This window comes from Pan paniscus, chromosome 9, assembly GCF_029289425.2.
Source record: "Pan paniscus chromosome 9, NHGRI_mPanPan1-v2.0_pri, whole genome shotgun sequence".
Classification (NCBI taxonomy): Eukaryota; Metazoa; Chordata; class Mammalia; order Primates; family Hominidae; genus Pan; species Pan paniscus.
In genome coordinates this window covers 67,757,013-67,776,862 of record NC_073258.2, presented here as the reverse complement: position 1 = coordinate 67,776,862, position 19,850 = coordinate 67,757,013, and the positions used below count along the sequence as shown (strand labels likewise).

Genomic DNA, 19,850 nt, shown 5'->3' with positions numbered 1-19,850 from the left:
CTTGAACTTACAACCTCAGGTGATCCGCCCCCCTCTGTCTCCCAAAGTGCTGGGATTACAGGCATGAGCCACCACTCCCAGCCCAAACAAGACTCTTAATGAGATGTGGTTCCTGCCCTAAGGGAGCTCACAGTCCATCCAAGAGTCATTTTGGTCTGAGAAGCGCTGTAAGAGGTTGCCGAGGAATTTATGGGAGGGACGCTGCGGATCAGGGTGGGGGCCTCTTGGGGAAGGCGAGTATTTGATCAGAGCTGTGATGGGCAGGAATTATTCAGGAAGGGAAGGGCAGGCAAGGGCATTTCAGGCAGGGGCTGCCATGCAGGCAAGTGCTCGGTGGCTGTGAGAAACACTTGCTACATTTGTCAGACTACAAGGATCTGGGCACTGCTGGAATGGAGCTGGGGTTGTTGGGGTATAAGTGGTGAGAGGCAGGCCAGAGGGGCAGCAGGGGCCAGGTCATGCGCGATCTTGGGTGCTAAGCTGGGGAGTTAAAATTTGATCCGGAGGGCAACAGAGAGTCAGGGAAGCCTCAGGCAGGAGGGAGGTGGGCAGAACTGTCCATGCTGGTTGCAGAGTGGAGATGAATGGCTTGGCGTGGCAGAAGGCAGAAGTGAGGACGCAGTCACTGGGATCAGGGCAAGAGAGGAAGGGTGTCAGTGTGGGGGACAAGGCAGGATTGGATGGATGAGACAGAAATGTTGGAATGTAAGCTCCCATGGCAGGGGCTTTATTTTGTCTGCTGCCGAATCCCAGCACCTGAAACAGCGCTGGCACATGGTAAGACATCAGGTGGGAGGAGGCAGCGTGCTGCTCCAAGACTGTGTGAAGGAAGCCCTTGGATGGAGGAGTCACTGGGGAGAAAGGGAGCATAGAGCAACAGGGAGGGGTCAGGGCTAAAGCTGAGCACAAGGATGTTTATTACCACCTTGCAATAAACAACGCTGGACGAGAAAGAAATGAGCCAAATGTCCAACTACAAGGGATGCTGATTGATTTTCAGATCCTCTATGCTGTGCAGCCATTGAATGAGTAGATGATGAGATGGTGACTGCAAGTTGGGATGAACAGATGTTCCCGATAATTTGTTAGGTGACAAAGGCAAGTTACAGACTGGCACGTGTCATATGGGGGGCACGCAGACCTGGATCTCGGAGAGGCCCGGGTGGGTGGGGGTAGGGATAGGAGATGTTGCAGAACAGGTGGCAGCTGGAGCCAAGGACAGGGATGACACCACCGGGAAATTGCCAAACCTGGGACTGCAGCCGTGCTTGGAGACAGGTGCAGGGGGAGCCTAAGGGGAGGCCTGTCACCCGGGGCACCCCAGCCGAGTCAGCGGAGCCTCTCGGCCCTTGGGGTCATCTCCTGTCATCTAACCCAGCAGAAGTACTCTGATTCTAAATTCTGGGACTCTCAGATCATTTAAATTCCACTGAGTACCCCAGTACCCTGCCCTCTCCTGGAGTCATACAGTGTTGGCACACGCTGAGCAGGGTCCAATGGCCTCATAGTGCCCTCCTGGTTACCCCTGGCCTGCCACTCTCCAAAGTATTCTCCCTCTGGCCTGGATCATTTTCCCTTTGGGAACCCAAGTGTCCTGCCCCCTCTACTTGGGAAAGTCTGGGAGTGAAAATAGCTCAGGGAGGGAGGGGCCCTGAGCGCCCAACGGGCTGGGCCTGGGTAGCAGCTGCCCCTGTGCCCCTCTTTGGCGCCCCCGAGGTGCTGCCTCAGCACTAAGTGTCCATCTGGCTGGAGAGTCAGGTTACAGCGTAAGGGGACCCAGGTCTCCCCTCCTCCCCGACCTATGGCCTTTTCAGCAGACTCAGGGCCCCATGCCTGGGGTATCTTGGGAAAGAATGGGGGTAGGGAAAAGGGTAAAGATCCTCAGGTTGCGGGGGTCCTGATGTCTGACAGTCTGTGATGTGGGGCCTGTCTGTGCTCTTTCTGGGCTTCAGTTTCTTCAATTGTTAAATGAGATACAGCGACTATGGACCCCACCCTGGAGACGAGGTGGGGTGGGGTCTGAGAGGACCCTTCTCACCACCCCCACACTCCCAAGTCCACTAGTTGCCTGACTGCAAGCCTTCAGGGTGGGGTCTGGGAATATTTAACTAGAAGAAGATTCTTCTTTCTGAACCCCCTAACTTGGATCTCCTGGGGTTTGCCCAGCCTGTTTTCAGCAGCAGAAGTGGGGCAGTGGGCCCAGGGGAATGAACCCTGGTGGGGGTGGGGAGCCCAGAAACTCTCTTGTCATTTTAAACCCCTCTTGAGGGCTCCCAGCCCTCTCCTCCAGCCCTGGGGACAGCAGGCAGCTGATGGGCAGAGCCTGGGCTGGGGATTAGCACTCTAGGTTAAAGACAAGCTCTGCCCCTGCACTGCTGAGATGCCCAGGACAAACAGCCCGGCCTCTCAGGCCTCGGTTTTGCTGTCAGGAAATGGGCGAGCACTCACTTTCCGCTGCTGCTTCTCCCAGGCCGGGTCCAGCAGCAGGTCGCGGTCCCAGTCCTCCTCCTGTTCCATGTACTCGCCGCCCCCGCCGCCGCCCGCGAAGCGCCCCTCCCCGGCCCCCAGACCCTCGGGCTGCATAACCATCATCATCTCGATCGGGCTCCTGGCTTCGCTCCGCTCGGCACGCTCTCGGACACCCGGGCCCCATTAAGTAGGGCCCAGCCCAGCCCCAGATCGAATTCGCACTAAATATGGGGGAGGAGGGAGGGGCCGGATGGGGGTGAAGGAGCTCGGGTTGGACCTGGCAAGGGGTTGTCCTGAAGCCGGGAACTGCGGGACTCGGGGGCGCCGGGGTGGATCTCGCGGCGGAGATCCTGGGTTTGCATTCCTGCTCCGCTGCTGGGGCGCTGTGTGACCTTGAGAAATCCACGGGACCTCTCTGAGTCTGTTTCCTCCTCTCCACAATAGAAAGGCCGATAATAATAGTGGCCGCGGGCCGCTCTAGAGGCTGCCCTCTGGAGCTCCTCGTGAGCCTCTTCCAGCACCTCGCTGGTGGGACACAGAGCCCTAACCCCATTTCACAGTCAGGAACACAGAGGCGCCGAGCTGTTTTGCAAGTTTTCTGGGGTGATGGAGACACCCGGGCATGGGGAACGGCTCTGAGCCAGCTGGATGGGCTGCGGCAGGGCTATTAATATCGGGGCGGCTGTGGGGAGTAGGGGAGAATGTGCTGAGCCGGGAAACCCCGACACCACCCCGGCTGCAACTCAATCCCCCGGGCACTCCTGGCCCCAGCGCCAGCGGGCGGGGCTCCGACGGGATGGGAGGGGCCTCCAGGGTGGGCGGGTCAATCACTCCGCGGCGTCATCCGGGCTCCAGCGCCGCGGGATTCCGAGCGCCTCCACTGCTGGTCCGTTGGCCAGATCAACTCGCCGCGTGGGCCGGCCGTTCCCTGAGAGTCGGAGCGCTCGCCGCACCCCCTTCCGAGCTTCTATTGGCCGTAGCAGACGTCCGTCTGCCGCTATCTCCGCCCCAATACGGAAGCGGCCTAGTCCTCCGGCTCCGACAGCTGGGTGTCCAGGCCATGGGGCAGCACTGGGCGTCTGGGAGCACGGACGGGGCGCCCGCGCAGCTGCCTCTCGTGCTCACCGCGCTGTGGGCCGCGGCCGTGGGCCTGGAGCTGGCTTACGTGCTGGTGCTCGGTCCCGGGCCGCCGCCGCTGGGACCCCTGGCCCGGGCCTTGCAGCTGGCGCTGGCCGCCTTCCAGCTGCTCAACCTGCTGGGCAACGTGGGGCTCTTCCTGCGCTCAGATCCCAGCATCCGTGGCGTGATGCTGGCCGGCCGCGGTCTGGGCCAGGGCTGGGCGTGAGTGGGGTGCGGGATCGGGCGGGGAGAAGTGGGAGCCTTGGACAGGGGGGAGGGGCCCCAAGACCTGAGATGTTAGAACCAGGTTACATTAGGATCCAGGTTGTTAGAATCAGAAATTTGTTTAGAACCTGGGATGGAAGAGCTAGAATTGAGTGTTATTTATTCACTCGCAAATACTTATTGGGCGCCTACTAGGTGCAAGGTTTTGTTACAGGGACGAAGGGTACAATAGAACAAATTCCTGATTTGAGGGGGGTGCAGATGAGAAACTAGAGGAATAATAAGCAAATCATATAGAATGCTAGAAGGTGATAGTAGTTTGGAAACAAGAAGTAGAGCAGGGTAAAGGGGTTGCAAGTTTCAATATTAAATAGGTGGTTAGGCCGAGTGCGTTGGCTCACATCTGTAATCCCAGCACTTTGGGAGGCCGAGGCCGGCGGATCACTTAAGGTCAGAAGTTTACCAGCCTAGCCAACGTGGTGAAACCCCGTCTCTACTAAAAATATAAAAAAATTAGTCGGGCATGGCGGCACGTGCCTGTAATCTCAGCTACTGGGGAGGCTGAGGCAAGAGAATTGTTTGAACCTGGGAGGCGGAGGTTGCAGTGAGCCGAGATCGAGCCACTGCACTCCAGCCTGGGTGACAGAGCGAGACTCCCTCCATCTCAAATAAATAAATACATAAATACATAAATAAACAGGTGGTAAATTCTCATCACAAAAATATGAGTGTTTGAGGTAATGGCTATCCTAATTAGCTTGATTTATTCCAAGCTGTACTGATAAATCATAACATCACTTGGTATCCCATAAGTATATACAACTGGAATTTGTCAATTTATAATTAGAAAAAAAAATTACACCAGGTACAGGCTCTACACACACATTTTATGCCAGGCAGAGGCTTTCGCTGAGACTGAGGCTGTAGTGTGCTATGATCACACCTGTGAACAACCACTACACTCCAGCCTGGGTAATGTAGCGAGACTCTGTCCCTAAAAATTTTTTAAAATTAATTTTAAAAATAATATACATAAATGTGTGGTCAAGGTAGACCTCATAGAGAAGGAGGCATTTGAGCAAAAAACTTGGAGGGCGTGGGGGCGGTTAGCCATGTGGGAATCTGAGGGAAAGATGTTCCGGGCAGAGGTAACAAGTGGTGCAAAGGCTCTGAGGCAGTTGTGTACCCAGCATGTATGTTCCCAGAACAGCAAGAAGGCCAGTGTGGCTGGAGTGCAGTAAGAGAGGGGAAGAGATGTCACAGATAGAAGGATGTTGTAGGACACTGAAGGCTTTGCTTTTTACTAGAAATAAATTGGAGAACCACAGGAGGGTTTTAAGCAGAGGAGGGTCAGTTTGGTTGCTGGGGAGAGACCGTACGAGGTGGGGCAAAGGTGGAATCGGAGACCAGTCAAGAGGCTATTGCAGTAATCCAGAGAGTTCCTAGTGACCTGGACAAAGGGGTGACCGTGGAGGAAGGGAGAGATTTGCTGCTGGATGTCAGTGGCTTGAGAAAGGTCTCAGGACTGGGGATGTTAGGGCTGGAAGAGACCTGAGACCTGTAGTGCTAGAACTAGAAGGGCCTGGGACATCTTGTTTAGCCTGCATTTACTTGTAAATAAATTGAGGCTTAGCCAGGGCAAATGGCTGTTGCCACTTCCGCAGGATGGGCTCTGGGGCAGCCCTGTGCACAATATGGGGCATCTGAGCTGCTGGGGGAACTGACGCTGTGGTTCCTTCCTGCAGTTACTGCTACCAGTGCCAAAGCCAGGTGCCGCCACGCAGCGGACACTGCTCTGCCTGCCGCGTCTGCATCCTGCGTCGGGACCACCACTGCCGCCTGCTGGGCCGCTGCGTGGGCTTCGGCAACTACCGGCCCTTCCTGTGCCTGCTGCTTCATGCTGCCGGCGTCCTGCTCCACGTCTCTGTGCTGCTGGGCCCTGCACTGTCGGCCCTGCTGCGAGCCCACACGCCCCTCCACATGGCTGCCCTCCTCCTGCTTCCCTGGCTCATGTTGCTCACAGGTGGGGAGCCTGGGAGGCCTCTGCACAGAGGCAGGGGCCCTGGTATTGGGCTGGGGAGTACAGCCCATTCTGGTGGGAGACGGGCTTTCTGGCCTGGGGGACCCAGCCCCAGTGTCAGTGATGGCCAGTAAGGGCAGCTTGGTATTCACCCGGGGGTGCAGTACGGAAACTGGTGTGTTGAGACAAGTGCAGCGTTCTGGCTGGAGAATTGGGAGATTCCTGGAGTCGTTGAGAGAGGAGAAAGACTCGTGGGAGTCTCTGCATGGCGGGATGTGGAAGTGCATTCTAGGAGCATTTCTAAGTGAGAGAAGCAATAGGAACAAAGGCTTGGAGAGTGGGCAGGGAATTGTGAGAATTAAGGCCAGATTGGTAGGGGAGGCCTGGCTGGTGGGGTCCTGAGAACTGGTGTGAGGAGATGGCTCCTATTTGACTGGACAGTGGGGAGCCAGTGAAAGTGACAGGCAGGAGAAGGCCCAGTTATGGGAAGCTGGGGAGGGCAGACTTGGATCAGCAGGCTGCCTGAGATGCCATGTTCTAGACGACACATATGTTCCTCTTCCCCCATCTACAGATAGAAGCCTCGCTGGTCCTTTTTACTCTTTGTTCTCTACCCCTAGAATGCTTTGGCCTTTCTCGCCCCCATTCCTTCCTCCTGACCTTTCCATGGTTCCCTCTGTCACTTTGATCTGTGGTTGAGGAACCTCCCCGGCTACTCCGGGTAGTCACTGTGCCTCCTCATCCTATCCAAGCCCAGCTCTGTGCATGGACCCCACCTACAGCCCAGGGGAGGCCTCGGGAAGTGGCCCACTGGGGTTATCAGAATCTTCATCTGCCCACACCAGCTTCCCAATGGGTCCTCCTCTGCCCTCTTCAATGATTGCTCCCTCCATGAGTCCCGGCCCTCCAGCCGCACTGCCCTACCACCTTGTGGTCAACACTCACTCCCCTCAGTCACGGAAGACTCTGGCTCCAGTCACAGACTCTCTCTTCACCCTGGGCCCTGTGGAAATCAAGGGTGTCTGGAAGTTTGCATGAACAGCCCCCTCAATGCCTGGATGGCTTAGCTCTTGGCCTCCTCCTTCATTTTTCCTTCCTTTCCCTCCTCCCATGTCCACACCCCAGTCCTGGTCAGAATCCAAAAATGAGTCACCCCCACAAACCACCCATCTTCCTCTTTCTGCTGCCCACCTCCTCTTCTCTCCGTCTTTTACTCCTCCACGCCCTGGCACCTGCTCCATGAGCCTGCAGGCTCGTGGCCCTCACCGCCCGTCTGTGCCTTTCCACCTTCGCCACCGACGTCCAGCTCAGAGCTCATCCTTCTCACCATTCTCCTGCCAGCATCGCAAACTTCCTCCCTCATCTTCCTTCCACAGTGCTTTCCTGGCTTCTCTGTGTCTGCCTCTGGCTGCTGAGAGCCAGAGGCATTGGCAGTCTGTGGCAGGTTGATGCCATGCCATGCCATGTTCATGGCTGCTGACCTCAGCAGGCCCTCGGCTATGCCTGGCCTTCCCGTTTGCTTGTAAGCTTGCTACCCCCAGCGACAGCAGCTCAAACCTTCCCTGCTCTCCCACACTCCAAGCTCCGGCACTGAGAAAGTGAGACATCAGCTGGCACATCCCAAATTGTGCTGTCCTCAACTCCCCGAGCCCAGCTGACTGCCCCCAGCTTCTTGTATTTGGTGCCTACCTCCCTGCTTGGAGGCCTCAGGCTGTGGCATCTGCCTCTCCTGCAGGCCAGGCCTCTTCTGCCCTCCTGGTTTGCCACCTTGGACAAACCCTCCCGTGCCCTCATATCCTCCTCCAGCGCTTGCCCTGCTCTAAGCTTCCCAAGGGACTTGCCCAGGCTCATGGCTGCTTATTCCCTGCCTGCTCCAGCCTGGCTTCTGCCACCACCACTCACCCAGGGATCTGTCTCCACACACTCCAGGACCCTTTCTTGCTTTATGAGACCTTTTAGACTCATGACACTGCTGGCCCCCAGCCCCCGTGAAGCGTTCTCTGCCTGGCATCACCAATGGCTGGGACCTTGGTGCGTTCACCTTCCTTTGTGGTTGCCCTTTCTCATCTTTTATCTGATCCCCAAGAACCGATTTCCCCGTGCTCCTGTCTAGGTGCCATTCCGCCCTCACTCTACACACTTTGGCAGGTCTAGCTGCGCCCACAGTCTCAGGGTTGCTTTGCACCCCCTACTCGCAGAACTGTTTGTCCAGCCTGGGCTTCTCCCTGTGCTTGCAGACCTGCAGACTGTCCACCTGCTTGTCTCACAAGTGCCTCTGGCCTGCCTCAGGACCTTCAAACAGAATGGTTTTTTTTTTTTGATTTTTTTTTTTGAGATGGAGTTTTGCTCTTGTTGCCCAGGCTGGAGTGCAATGGCGCGATATCGGCTCACCGCAACCTCCGCCTTCCAGGTTCAAGTGATTCTCTTGCCTCAGCCTCCCGAGTAGCTGGGATTACAGGCATGCGCCACCACGCCCGACTAATTTTTTTTGTATTTTTAGTACAGACGGAGTTTCTCCATGTTGGCCAGGCTGGTCTGGAACTCCTGACCTCAGGTGATCCACCTGCCTCAGCCTCCTAAAGTGCTGGGATTACAGGCATGAGCCACCACACCCGGCCCATTTTAACTATTTTAAAGTGTACAATTCAGTGGCTTTTAGTACATTCATGATGTAGTGCAACCATCACCACTGTCTAATTCCAGAACATTTTCACCCTAAAAAGAAACCCCGTACCCATTAGTGGTCCCTCCATGTTCCTCCCTAATCCCCTTAGCCCCTGGCAACCACTAATCTTTCTGTCTCTGTGGACTTGCCTATTCAGGATGTTTCACATAAGTGGGATGATAAACATGTGACCTTTGGTGCCTGGCTTCTCTCACTTAGCGTAACATTTCATGGCCTCTCGTAGTCCGTTAGTTCAGCAGGTACTTGTTGCTGACTGTGGGCCAAGATGGCACAGGATACTGGCTTTTCTGTGGCGGCACACATTAAGTAACTGAGAATGGCTTTTTTTTTTTTTTTTTTTTTTCTCACTCTGTCACCCAGGCTGGAGTGCAATGGTGCAATCTTGGCTCACTGCAGCCTCCACCTCCCGGGTTCAAGCGATTATCCTGCCTCAGCCTCCTGAGTAGCTGGGATTACAGGTGTGTGCAACCACACCCGGTTAATTTTTGTATTTTTAGTAGAGACGGAGTTTCACCATGTTGGTCAGGCTGGTCTGGAACTCCTGACCTCATGATCCACCCGCCTCGGCCTCCCAAAATACTGGGATTACAGGCACGAGCCACCGTGCCCGGCCTTTTTTTTTTTTTTTTTTTTTTTTGAGATGGGAGTCTCGCTCTGTTGCCCATGCTGGAGTGCAGTGGCGTGATCTCAGCTCACTGCAACCTCTGCCTCCCAGGTTAAAGCGATTCTCCTGCCTGAGCCCCCCAGCCTCCTGAGTAGCCGGGATTACAGGCGCCTGCCACCACGTCTGGCTAATTTTTGTATTTTTTAGTAGAGACGGGGTTTTACCGTGTTGTCAAGGCTGGTCTCAAATTCCTGACCTCAGGTGATCTATCTGCTTTGCCCTCCCAAAGTGCTGGGATTACAGGTGTGAGCCACCGCATCCAGCCAAGAATGGCCTCTTTAATGTCTGTGAGCTCCCCAAGGGCAGAGACACCCTCTAGTGCCTGGCACCACCTCCAGGGCTGAGGAGGTGCTCACCAAGTCTGTGATGCAGGAATGAAGCCGTATCCCAAGTAGGGGGCTGCGTCTGCCCAGTTTACCAGTGCGTTCTTGTCACCCAGCACGGGCTGGCCAGCGAGTATCGACACAGGGTTTGCTGAGCGGAGGAATGAGCCCTGCTTTGTGGTGGAGGGGAGCGGGTGGCAGGAAAGCCGGACCCCACTGCCCCTCCCTGACCCTCTCTGCTCTTTTATTGCAGGCAGAGTGTCTCTGGCACAGTTTGCCTTGGCCTTCGTGACGGACACGTGCGTGGCGGGTGCGCTGCTGTGCGGGGCTGGGCTGCTCTTCCATGGGATGCTGCTGCTGCGGGGCCAGACCACATGGGAGTGGGCTCGGGGCCAGCACTCCTATGACCTGGGTCCCTGCCACAACCTGCAGGCAGCCCTGGGGCCCCGCTGGGCCCTCGTCTGGCTCTGGCCCTTCCTGGCCTCCCCATTGCCTGGGGATGGGATCACCTTCCAGACCACAGCAGATGTGGGACACACAGCCTCCTGACTCTAGGAAGAGCCAGAGCTGTACAGGGAGGAAGGGGTGAGAGGGGGGCCCCCACACCTAGACTCAGTAAGGAAGTCGGGTTGGACCTTAACATCTGCATTGGACAACTCCACCCCTTCCTTGGCCTTGCCCCTGCCGCCTACACTCCTACGTGTCCAGGGCTTGGGCCGTGACTTAGGCAGAGGAGTGCAGAGGAGGGTCTGGCAGGGGCTGCTCAGGCCGCCTAGCTGCCCCTTTGCCAGGTTAATAAAGCACTGACTTGTTTCTCAGCCTCCCTCCATCTTTGCATAGTTTCTGGCCCCTCACTTTGTTGCTGGGGCTGTTTCTGGGACCCTCTGTAGGGCCTGGAAACCGCAGGATGCCTGAGGGTCTCAGGGGCTGGGGCTCTACCTCCCCTGGCCTGGGTGAGTTGGGGGTGGGGCACCAGCACGCCAAGGCAGTGTCCTACTGATCCAGGCTATGAGAATCCAAACATTCTTTCCCAGGTTTGGCATTTTATAGTTAGAAGCATTTCTGCAACAGCAGTTTCATGGAACCTCTCTTAGCTAACCTGGTCCATGGGGCAGCAGTTACGCTCTGAGAATCCATGTGGTAAGATCATGGTGCGGCAAATGGAGGCAGGGTCCAACCCAGGTCTTTGTGCTTTTGCCTTTACCCTTGCACAGCTGGAGGAAATGAGTAGGAAAGAAATCAAGGTAAAGAAATGCGCTGGGGCTGTTTGGGCATCTGTGGAGGGTGGTGCTGACAGGGCTAGGTCTGCACCTCTCTGGACTCCTCAAGAGCTGCTTGTTAAATGTTTCTGTGTAAATAGAGTGAATAGAGACCGCCATTTCCACATGGCAGGCCTAAACACATGTGTTCGTCTCAGTTTTCTCTTAGGATCTCTCTAAGATGATAGTAAAGAAAACCAAAAATATATACAAAGGGAAAGAAAACAGGAGGGAAGACAGTAGAACACAGAGCCTGACCACATTTTCTTTTTTCTCTCTGTTGCCGGGGCTGGAGTGCAGTGGCACGATCTCGGTTCACTGTAACCTCCACCTCCCGGGTTCAAGTGATTCAGCCTCCCGAGTTGCTGGGATTACAGACACCCGCCACCATGCCCGGCTGATTTTTTTTTTTTTCTTTTTTGAGACGGAGTTTTGCTCTTGTTGCTCAGGCAGGAGTGCAATGGCGTGATCTCGGCTCACTGCAACCTCCGCCTCCTGGGTTCAAGCGATTCTCCTGCCTCAGCCTCCCGAGTAGCTGGGGTTACAGGTGCCCGCCACCATGCCTGGCTAATTTTTGTATTTTTAGTAGAGACGGGGTTTCACCATGTTGGCCAGGCAGGTCTCAAACTCGTGACCTTGTGATCCGCCCACCTTGGCCTCCCGAAGTGCTGGAATTACAGGTGTGAGCCACTGCGCCTGGCCATGCCCAGCTAATTTTTTTGTATTTTTAGTATAGACAGGGTTTCACCATGTTGGCCAGGCTGAACTTGAATTCCTGGCACCTGCCTCCACCTCCGTCTCCCAAAGTGCTAGGATTACAGGCGTGAGCTACCGTGCCTGGCTGACAATTTTTTATTTTTTTATTTTATTTTATTTGAGACAGACTCTTGTTCTGTTGCCAGGCTGGAGTGCAGTGGCACGATCTCGGCTCACTGCAAGCTCCGCCTTCTGGGTTCACGCCATTCTCCTGCCTCAGCCTCTCAAGTAGCTGGGACTACAGGTGCCTGCCACCATGCCAAGCTAATTTTTTGTATTTTTAGTAGAGACGAGGTTTCACCGTGTTAGCCAGGATGGTCTTGATCTCCTGACCGTGTGATCCACCCGCCTCGGCCTCCCAAAGTGCTGGGATTACAGGTGTGAGCCACCACTCCTGGCCGGCCAGGATGGTCTTGATCTACTGACCTCGTGATCTGCCCGCCTTGGCCTCCCAAAGTGCTGGGATTACAGGTATGAGCCACCGTGCCCGGCCGCCTGGCTGACATTTTCAAAGATGGAAAGTGGATGGAGAATTAAGAGCTGAAATTATGTGTTCCCAAAAGGTGGGGCCAAAAGGCAAGTGGAATTACCTGCCAGAGCCCCGGAGGGGCTCAGGAACTCCACCAGGACCATGGAGGGTGAGGTGAGGCTTCGGCCAACAGTGGGGACCGACGGAACGTCTATGTAAGGATCAGTGGGGTGCTGCTCCCCCACATCCCACCCACATCATGCAGCCAGCAGCTACACCTCTGGGTGGGGTGGTGTGACGTGAGGATTATTTGAAGGATAAATGGAACCAGAGAAGCTTCGGGTCTTAGGCGTACTGGGGAGGGGTGGGTGAGAGGCTAGACCAAAAAATGGGGTTAAGTGAAAGTCCATAGATACTGCTGGGGGGCCTCCCATGAAAGAACATGCTTGACCCCCAAGAACCTTCAGAGAAACCCACCCTCTGACAGGCTCTGCCCAGGCCCACAAAGATCTGAGCTGCTTGGCTGGTTGTTTTTGTAACAGGCATGCTCTGTTGCTATTTTTTAATGACAGGAGGAACTTGGTGTGCCTGGCACTTTGGGCTGCACAGACGCATTAGCAGACTCACCTTGTCCTGTTTCATCCCTCGCCCTCCACAATTTCTTATTTTCTTTCTTTCTCTTTTTATTTTTTGAGACAGAGTTTCACTCTTGTTACCCAGGCTGGAGTGCAATGATGCGATCTCGGTTCACCGAAACCTCCGCCTCCCGGGTTCAAGCGATTCTCCTGCTGCAGCCTCTCGGTAGCTGGGATTACAGGCATGTGCCACCATGCCCGGCTAATTGTTTTTGTATTTTTAGTAGAGACAGGGTTTCTCCATGTTGGTCAGGCTGGTCTGGAACTCCTGACCTCAGATGATCCACCTGCCTCGGCCTCCCAAAGTGCTGGGATTACAGGTATGAGCCACTGCGCCCAGCCCACAATATCTTATTTTCATGTTTTTTTGTGTGTTTTGTTTTATTTTTCGAGATGGAGTCTCTCTGTTGCCCAAGCTGGAGTGCAATGGCGTGATCTTGGCTCACTTCCTGGGTTCAAGCGATTCTCCTGCCTTAGCCTCCCAAGTAACTGGGATTGCAGGCACCCGCCATCATGCCCTGCTAAATTTTGTACTTTTGTAGAGATGGGGTTTCACCATGTTGGTCAGGCTGGTCTTGAACTGCTGACCTCAGGTGATCTGCCCACCTTGGCCTCCCAAAGTGCTGGGATTACAGGCGTGAGCCACCATGCCTGGACTCGTTGTTGTTGTTTTTAATTAGTGAGGAGCTACAAGAACACATTTATAAAATTAAGAGGAAACAACAGCCCCACTGCATTTGAGAAGGTTACCATTTCCTTCGAAGTTCCTGCTGTTGCCCCTCCCTGGTGGGGGAGACACTGTCCTGTTTCAGTCATTCCGTTGCTTTGCTTTATAGTTTTATTAATGTGTTTGTGTTGGCTTTGCATGTTTTCAAATATATGAATGAAATCATGCCGAGTTTATTCTTTTACAGTTTGCCTTTTCACTTGATTATGTTCCTGAGATGTATCCGGATTATTGTGTGTAGCTGTATGGCATTCCTTTTCCCTGCTGCCTAGTGATCCATTGAAAATACCATAATTGATTTTTCTATGTGGTTCCACTGGTCATTTTTCTGCCCCTGTGCCCTTTGGGAATCATCTCCTAAACTCTAGTCTCGGCCCTTGCTCTTCCATGTAACCTTGAGAATCAGCTTGTCAAATTCCCCCCAAAAACCCCTTGAGATGTAGAATGGAACCCAGCTGAATCTATAGATCAGTCTGGATAAAATCAGCACCTGTGTAAAATTGAATTTTCCCATTCATGAGCAGGGTTTATTTCTGCACTCAATGTTTTCAATAAAGTTGTGCACCTTTTCCCATAAAGATCATGCCTTTTTAAATTGGATTAATTCTTAAGTATCTGATATTGTATGCTATTATACATGCACTATCAAAATAGACTGTGAGCCTGGGCAACATAGTGAGACCCTGTCTCTGCAAAATACAAAATTAATGGGGGCTGGGCACTGTAATCCCACACTTTGGGAGGCTGAGGCGGGAGGATCACTTGAGGCCTGGAGTTTGAGACAAGCCTGGACAACATAGTGAGACCCTGTGTCTTAAAAAAAAAAAAAAAGCCTTGTGTGGTAGTGCGTCTGTAGTGTGGGGGATGGGGGTGGGCTGAGGTGGGACGATGGCTTGAGCTCAGCAGGTCGAGGCTGCAGTGAGCTGTGACCGTGCTTCTGCACTCCAGCCTGGGTGACAAGAGCTAGACTCTGTCTCAAAAAAACTAAAACAAAAACAAAAGTTGTGTCCAGGCCAGGTGTGGTGGCTCATGCCTGTAATCCCAGCACTTTGGGAGGCTGAGGCAGGCGGATCACCTGAGGTCAGGAATTCAAGGCCAGCTTGGCCAACATGGTAAAACCCTGTCTCTACTAAAAATACAAAAATTAGCCAGGTGCAGTGGTGCATGCCTGTAATCCCAGCTACTCGGGAGTCTGATGGAGGAGAATCACTTGAGCCCGGGAGGCAGAGGTTGCAGTGAGCCGAGATCACGCCAGCACACTCTAGCAGATCACGAGGTGAGGAGATCGAGACCATTCTGGCTAACACGGTGAAACCCCGTTTCTACTAAAAATACGAAAAATTAGCCGGGCATGGTGGCAGGCGCCTGTAGTCCCAGCTACTCGGGAGGCTGAGGCAGGAGAATGGTGTGAACCTGGGAGGTGATGCTTGCAGTGAGCCGAGACCGCGCCACTGCACTCCAGCCTGGGCAACACAGTGAGACTCCGTCTCAAAAAACAAATAATAAAATAAAATAAAATAAATGAAAAAAATCTTTAAAAACTCTAATGACTTTATTTTTTTTGGTAGGGACAGGGTCTCACCATGTTGCACAGGCTGGTCTCCAGCTTATGGGTTCAAGCGATCCTCCTGCCTTGGCTTCTCAAAGGGCTGGGATTACAAGTGTGAACCACTATACCCGGCCTCTAGTGACTTTTTTTTTTTCTTTTCTTTTGAGACAGAGTTTCGCTTTTTTTTTTTTTTTTTTTTTTTTTTGAGACAGAGTTTCGCTCTTGCCCAGGCTAGAGTGGTGTAGTGGCACGATCTTGGCTCACTACAACCTCCACCTTCCTGTTTCAAGCAATTCTCCTGCCTCAGCCTTCCAAGTAGCTGGGATTACACGCGCCTGCCACCATGCCTGGCTAGTTTTTGTATTTTTAGTAGAGATGGGGTTTCACCATGTTGGCCAGGCTGGTCTCGAACTCCTGGCCTTGTGATCTGCCTGCCTCGGCCTCCCAAAGTGCTGGGATTACACGTGTGAGCTACCACGCCCAGCCAGTTTCGCTCGTTTTGCCCAGGCTGGAGTGCAGTGGCACAATCTCAGCTCACTGCAACCTCCGCCTCCCGGGTTCAAGCGATTCTCCTGCCTCAGCCTCCCAAGTAGCTGGAACTACAGGTGTCTGCCACCACGCCTGGCTAATTTTTGTATTTTTAGTAGAGACAGGGTTTCACCATGTTGGCCGGGCTGGTCTCAAACTCCTGACCTCAGGTGGTCCGCCTGCCCCGGCCTCCCAAAGTGCTGGGATTACAGGCATGAGCCACAGTGCCCAGCCTTCTGGCCATGACTTTTTAAAGAAGATATCTGAGGATATGTTTCACCAAATGAGGGTGAACTGAGAAATAGGAAGCCATCAGGCCCAGGAATCAGGATCTAGCCCAGGAGAGAGGCAAAGGCAATTTACCTGGAAAACAAACAGTCCTCAGTGAAGCAGGGGATGAAGGGAAGTGTCTAGAAAAAAGAGGAGCTGTCAGATGGTGGGGGAAGAATTAGCAATCAGTCCATCAGAAAACAAAGTAAATGAGAAACTCAGGGCAACTCATTAACTCCATTAAAAAGAAAGTACAAGGAAGGTAATTTAATTATAGTCCAACTCTTGGCTCCGCAGTTAATAACTTTCACATAGTAATAGAAATAGTAATCTGAGTATTTTTTAACCTAATAACTAGGGATGGGGGAGGGTTGTTGACAAAAGAGAGCTAAAGCCTCATGTATGACAACAGGGAGTCAACAGGTAATGTCTAAGATTGATATATCAAGCAAGAGTCATATAAGCACATTTTAAAAATAGCTGAATGAACTGGAAGTGACTGCTGGGTAGGGGAGCAGTACTAGAGAATGGGAGAGACTGTTTTCTTGTTACAAACTGTGTAATTCCACATTAGTAAGTGGGTATGTGTTTTTAAATAAGTATGTTTTAGAAAGACACCAATTCTCCTTGTCCTTAATGTTCACAATTTCTCTCTAGTGTGTGCACTGGGCACCCTGCACTGTTTCTTGCTTCATGTTGCTTTATGAACACTTACTGTCCTCATGGCACGGTTCATGTATTTCTTAGTGGTAGGTACATAATATTACATTATATAAACTTACATCAGGTGCTGGGCATATGTCTCCCATTTCATCCTCAGAAATAGCTATGACGAGAAAGGCCCTGCCTTTCCTGCTAATTCTCACGATGTGGCCACTGCCCTGGGAACTTCCCACCCACATGACTGATTTGGGCTCCAGGACGTAGAAGGGCATCTATATGGGCAGTTCTGGACTTCTGCCTCCCGTGGCACTTCCCTGGAGCCCCAGAAACGCCTCTCCTGGTGCGCCTGGCCCTGGCTCTGCTCTGTCGCACTCTGCCTTCCTCTCCTGGGCTTGCTTTCTGGGCATGAGCATCCCTGTCAGGAGCAGCTGCTGTGTGATCTTTAGGAGCTCTAGTGGGGCTGGAGCCACCAGCTCCCTGCGGGGCACCCTCTGCCTCCTGCACCCCCTTCTCCCTGAACAACCTTTGTGTGGCATCGTAGGCCTAAGACTGGCTAAGTCTAAGATTTCAGAGAAGTTTCCTGGGGAGAGGAGGGCTATTCCCTGGGTTTGCTCAGCTGACAAGGAGAGAGGAGAGCACGTATTTTGCCCGCAAGCTGAGTGGGCTGCAGCCCAGCCTCCGGAACTCCAGGGAGCAACAGGAGGCTCAATCTCACCCAAGAAGAGCTTCTGATTTCCCTGGCCAGGACTAGCCCAATTTTGGCCTTGGTCTGCAGCAGGAGATGAGTGATGTGCATGAGGGACGTGGCAGTGGAGAAAGGCTGGGCCTGTCCTGCTCAGCTCACTTTGACCGCTTCGGAGCTCTGATCTGAGCCCAGTATGGTTTCTGGAAAAGGCTGGGGAGGGGAGGGCGTAGTAGGACTTCAGTGGGACCATGCTGGGTTGGTGCTGTGGGAGGAGTTGAGCCACCCTAGGTACTCACTAACCTGCTACTATAGGCCCAACAGTGGGGGTGGTGAGGAAGCGGGTGCTTAAGAGAGGGGAGATGAGCTGTCACCCCAGCACACTGCTGCATGAGGAGTGGGCCTGGGGCCACTGAACCCGCCCAGTTCTCCCTGGCTGATTGCGCAGGGGCTTTCACAGCAGCCCAGGGCTCAGGCGGCCGCCAGCCCCTCGCTCCCAGGCATGTTGACGTGGGCACTCAGCAGGGGTGCACTTTGGCCTTCTCGAAGCACCAGCACCTATGGAGGAGTGGCCATGGCAGCAGGGGGCATACACCCCTGACCCCTTGCCTGGTCTGCGCTGGCCCTAATGACAGGCCACAGGGCTCCACTGTGCAGATACCCCCACCCCCACCCAGGAGCCCCCCAAGGTCTTTGTTGGCACTCACCCTTACTGTCCTCCCCAGGGTCCTGCTCACCTTCCACGTGGTACAAGTGCGGGGCCTACCTTGATGATGTCTGAGATGCCCTTGTTACTGAGACTCTCCACAAAGGTCTCCAGGGGGTAGTTGAGCCCTGGCACCAGCAAGGGTACCTAAGTTTGGGGACAAAGAAGTAAGGAAACCAGCCCTCGTGCCAGTGTTTGGCATATTCTGGTGCATTCAGGCCCGCAGTCTCCACTGAGCCTCAGCACCCCTGCAGGGTGGGCAGGACAACTGCTGGGTGGAGGAGGATGCAGGTGTGGTGGGGAAGTGAATGGCCCAGGGCCACATGGTGAGTGATGAAACCTAGACCTCTGGACTCCCACCAAGTCTGGGGCTGTTGATTGCATATTCCAGCCTTTTGCAGTTTCTGGTCCTCCCAACTTGGGGTCAGACCTGGGCCCTGGGGGAAAACCAGGCCCTTCACACTCTGGGGTCCCCCAGACCCTTCTGGGAGGTGTAGGTGGGGTTCAGGCTCTAGCAGTTTTCCCAGCACCTTCTGTATGGCTCGTGGAGACCCCTCACAGGCTGCAAGAAAAGCAGCAGAGGCAGGGCTTGGGGCTCCCTCCAGAGGCCCCTACTGGGGCCTTGGCCTGGTCTGTGGTGGGAGAGTAGGTCTGCTGGCCACCTGGCAGCCACCCGCACGCTCTGACCCTGACCTGGCGGGGCTCTGTGGGCATCTCATCAGGCCCCTGCCCTGGCCTTTCCCACTCCATATCTAAGTGAGGAGCATCCAGTACCTTGAAGAAGGGCCGGGGCAGGGAATAGAGCGCCTCGTTGTACAGGAAGCAGACCAGCAGCCCCAGGACAGGACGGGTTGTTGAGGTGTTCTGCAGGTGAAGTGTGAGCTTAAAGGTGGGGCCAAGGCCCTGAACCTATGGAGAGGGTGGGTGGAGAAAGCCCTTAGGACCTGGCGGCCTTGGGCACGGAGTACAGTGTGCTCTGCCTGCCTTCCACCAATGCCCTCATGTCCCCTCCTCCTAATCAATCTGCCTCCCAGCAGACACAGAAGACCAGAAGGGGCAGAGGGATCAGAAGAGGCCAGAGAGGGCAAGAGCCTGAGGGAGGCCAGGCAGCAAGTCAGAGGCAGAGCTGGCCTGGGACTGCAGGCCCCGACTCTCACCTGAGCCCCTCACCCCCACCCCCTGCCTGTTTCACCTCCCACTCTCATCCTAGGGTAGCTTGATCAGTTCATTTTTCTCCTGCTTCCCCGGAGTTGCCTTGTAGCCTCTTCCTCCTCTGCATCTATCCACTCTTTAGGAAAAGAGAACTCAGAACCTGGTTGGGTCAGATGCCACACCTCAGGGACGCATTTAGGGCTGGTCGGAGCCCTGCTGACCCTAAGCTCATTTGCGTCTGAGCCTTGCGGGGTTCCTCCTTTTGCCTGTGCTGGTCTCGGTGCTTACGGGTGAGGCCGGGATGGCCCCTTCCCTGTACCCAGCAGTCCTAACACGTTGGGCTGCCCACAGTTACCAAAGTGACAGCCTTCTTCCTTGTACCATAGCTGTAAGGATCCCTTCAGGTTCTTGGGAAGAAATGTCCTAATATGACTATTCTGGGGGCCTATCTGAGCTGGAGAGTGTCCCACGGCATGGCCAGCCGAGGGGAGAGGTGGCACAGGAGGGTGGGAAGGTGAGGGCTGCTCTCACAAAGGAGGACATGAGACTCGGTCCCCAGGTCTGCGGGAAGGTGATGGGGAGCACGGGCTGAGTTGGCTTGGAATTGGCTCTGGGGCTTAGCTGTGTGGCAGAGGGGTTCCTGCGCATCCTGGCCTCTGCCCCTCTGGCCCTGACTCTGCCCTCACCCAGATGCTCACCACGGCGTGCAGCTTGAGTGGCTCTCGGGCTGTCGCGGACAGGGGGCTCAGGCTGGACTCGAGGGCCTGCAGGTAGGCGCGGGCAGCACGTAGGCGCAGCAGGTATAGGTCTGTCTGGAAGGCCCGGTGCATGGCTGTGGAGAAGGGTCCCAGAGGCTGACGGTGGAGGTGGGGGGTGGCAGGGAGGAGGCAGCAACGGGGCACTCCTGCTCAGGTTGGTGTGGGGAGGGTGCAAGGGGAGGGTGCAAGT

The 19,850-nt window shown here is 54.5% G+C and overlaps 4 protein-coding genes across 7 annotated transcripts in view; 1 reads left to right on the top strand and 3 right to left on the bottom strand.

The window, feature by feature from the left end:
• ACTN3 (actinin alpha 3) overlaps nucleotides 1–3,749 on the bottom strand; it is a 17,560-nt gene extending 13,811 nt beyond the window's left edge. Inside the window, exon 1 of one of the 2 annotated variants that reach the window (XM_055094551.3) lies at nucleotides 2,747–3,749. In XM_055094551.3, coding sequence (XP_054950526.1) covers nucleotides 2,747–3,022 — 276 coding nt within the window. In that variant the 5' untranslated portion in view covers nucleotides 3,023–3,749. Of the gene's footprint in view, nucleotides 1–2,448; nucleotides 2,716–2,746 lie in introns of those variants that run through there. The other variant, XM_003828673.6, reaches the window with a different exon arrangement.
• Nucleotides 3,491–19,850, top strand: part of ZDHHC24 (zinc finger DHHC-type containing 24) — an 18,993-nt gene continuing 2,633 nt past the window's right edge. The window contains exons 1-3 of one of the 2 annotated variants that reach the window (XM_003828680.5): nucleotides 3,491–3,810; nucleotides 5,559–5,836; nucleotides 9,760–10,324. In XM_003828680.5, coding sequence (XP_003828728.1) covers nucleotides 3,530–3,810; nucleotides 5,559–5,836; nucleotides 9,760–10,055 — 855 coding nt within the window. In that variant the 5' untranslated portion in view covers nucleotides 3,491–3,529 and the 3' untranslated portion in view covers nucleotides 10,056–10,324. Of the gene's footprint in view, nucleotides 3,811–5,558; nucleotides 5,837–9,759; nucleotides 10,325–19,850 lie in introns of those variants that run through there. The other variant, XM_034933090.3, reaches the window with a different exon arrangement.
• On the bottom strand, nucleotides 15,952–17,297 carry LOC134731242 (uncharacterized). Its single transcript, XM_063608603.1, has one exon. The coding sequence runs from the start codon at nucleotides 17,295–17,297 to the stop codon at nucleotides 16,635–16,637; it is 663 nt and encodes a 220-aa protein (XP_063464673.1). The 3' UTR covers nucleotides 15,952–16,634.
• The window catches only part of BBS1 (Bardet-Biedl syndrome 1), a 24,230-nt gene continuing 20,331 nt past the window's right edge, over nucleotides 15,952–19,850 (bottom strand). Inside the window, exons 14-18 of one of the 2 annotated variants that reach the window (XR_608899.5) lie at nucleotides 19,601–19,734; nucleotides 18,525–18,659; nucleotides 17,811–17,897; nucleotides 17,348–17,602; nucleotides 15,952–17,257 (exon numbers count right to left, since the gene is read on the bottom strand). Coding sequence is in view for 1 of the 2 variants with exons in the window: in XM_003828677.6 (XP_003828725.1) it covers nucleotides 17,516–17,602; nucleotides 17,811–17,897; nucleotides 18,525–18,659; nucleotides 19,601–19,734 (443 nt within the window). In the remaining variant the exon portion in view is untranslated. Of the gene's footprint in view, nucleotides 17,603–17,810; nucleotides 17,898–18,524; nucleotides 18,660–19,600; nucleotides 19,735–19,850 lie in introns of both variants that reach the window. The other variant, XM_003828677.6, reaches the window with a different exon arrangement.

Bases quoted from the DNA above. Each gene is read 5' to 3' on its own strand.
- LOC134731242 (XM_063608603.1), bottom strand. From the start codon at position 17,297: ATGGTCCCACTGAAGTCCTACTACGCCCTCCCCTCCCCAGCCTTTTCC.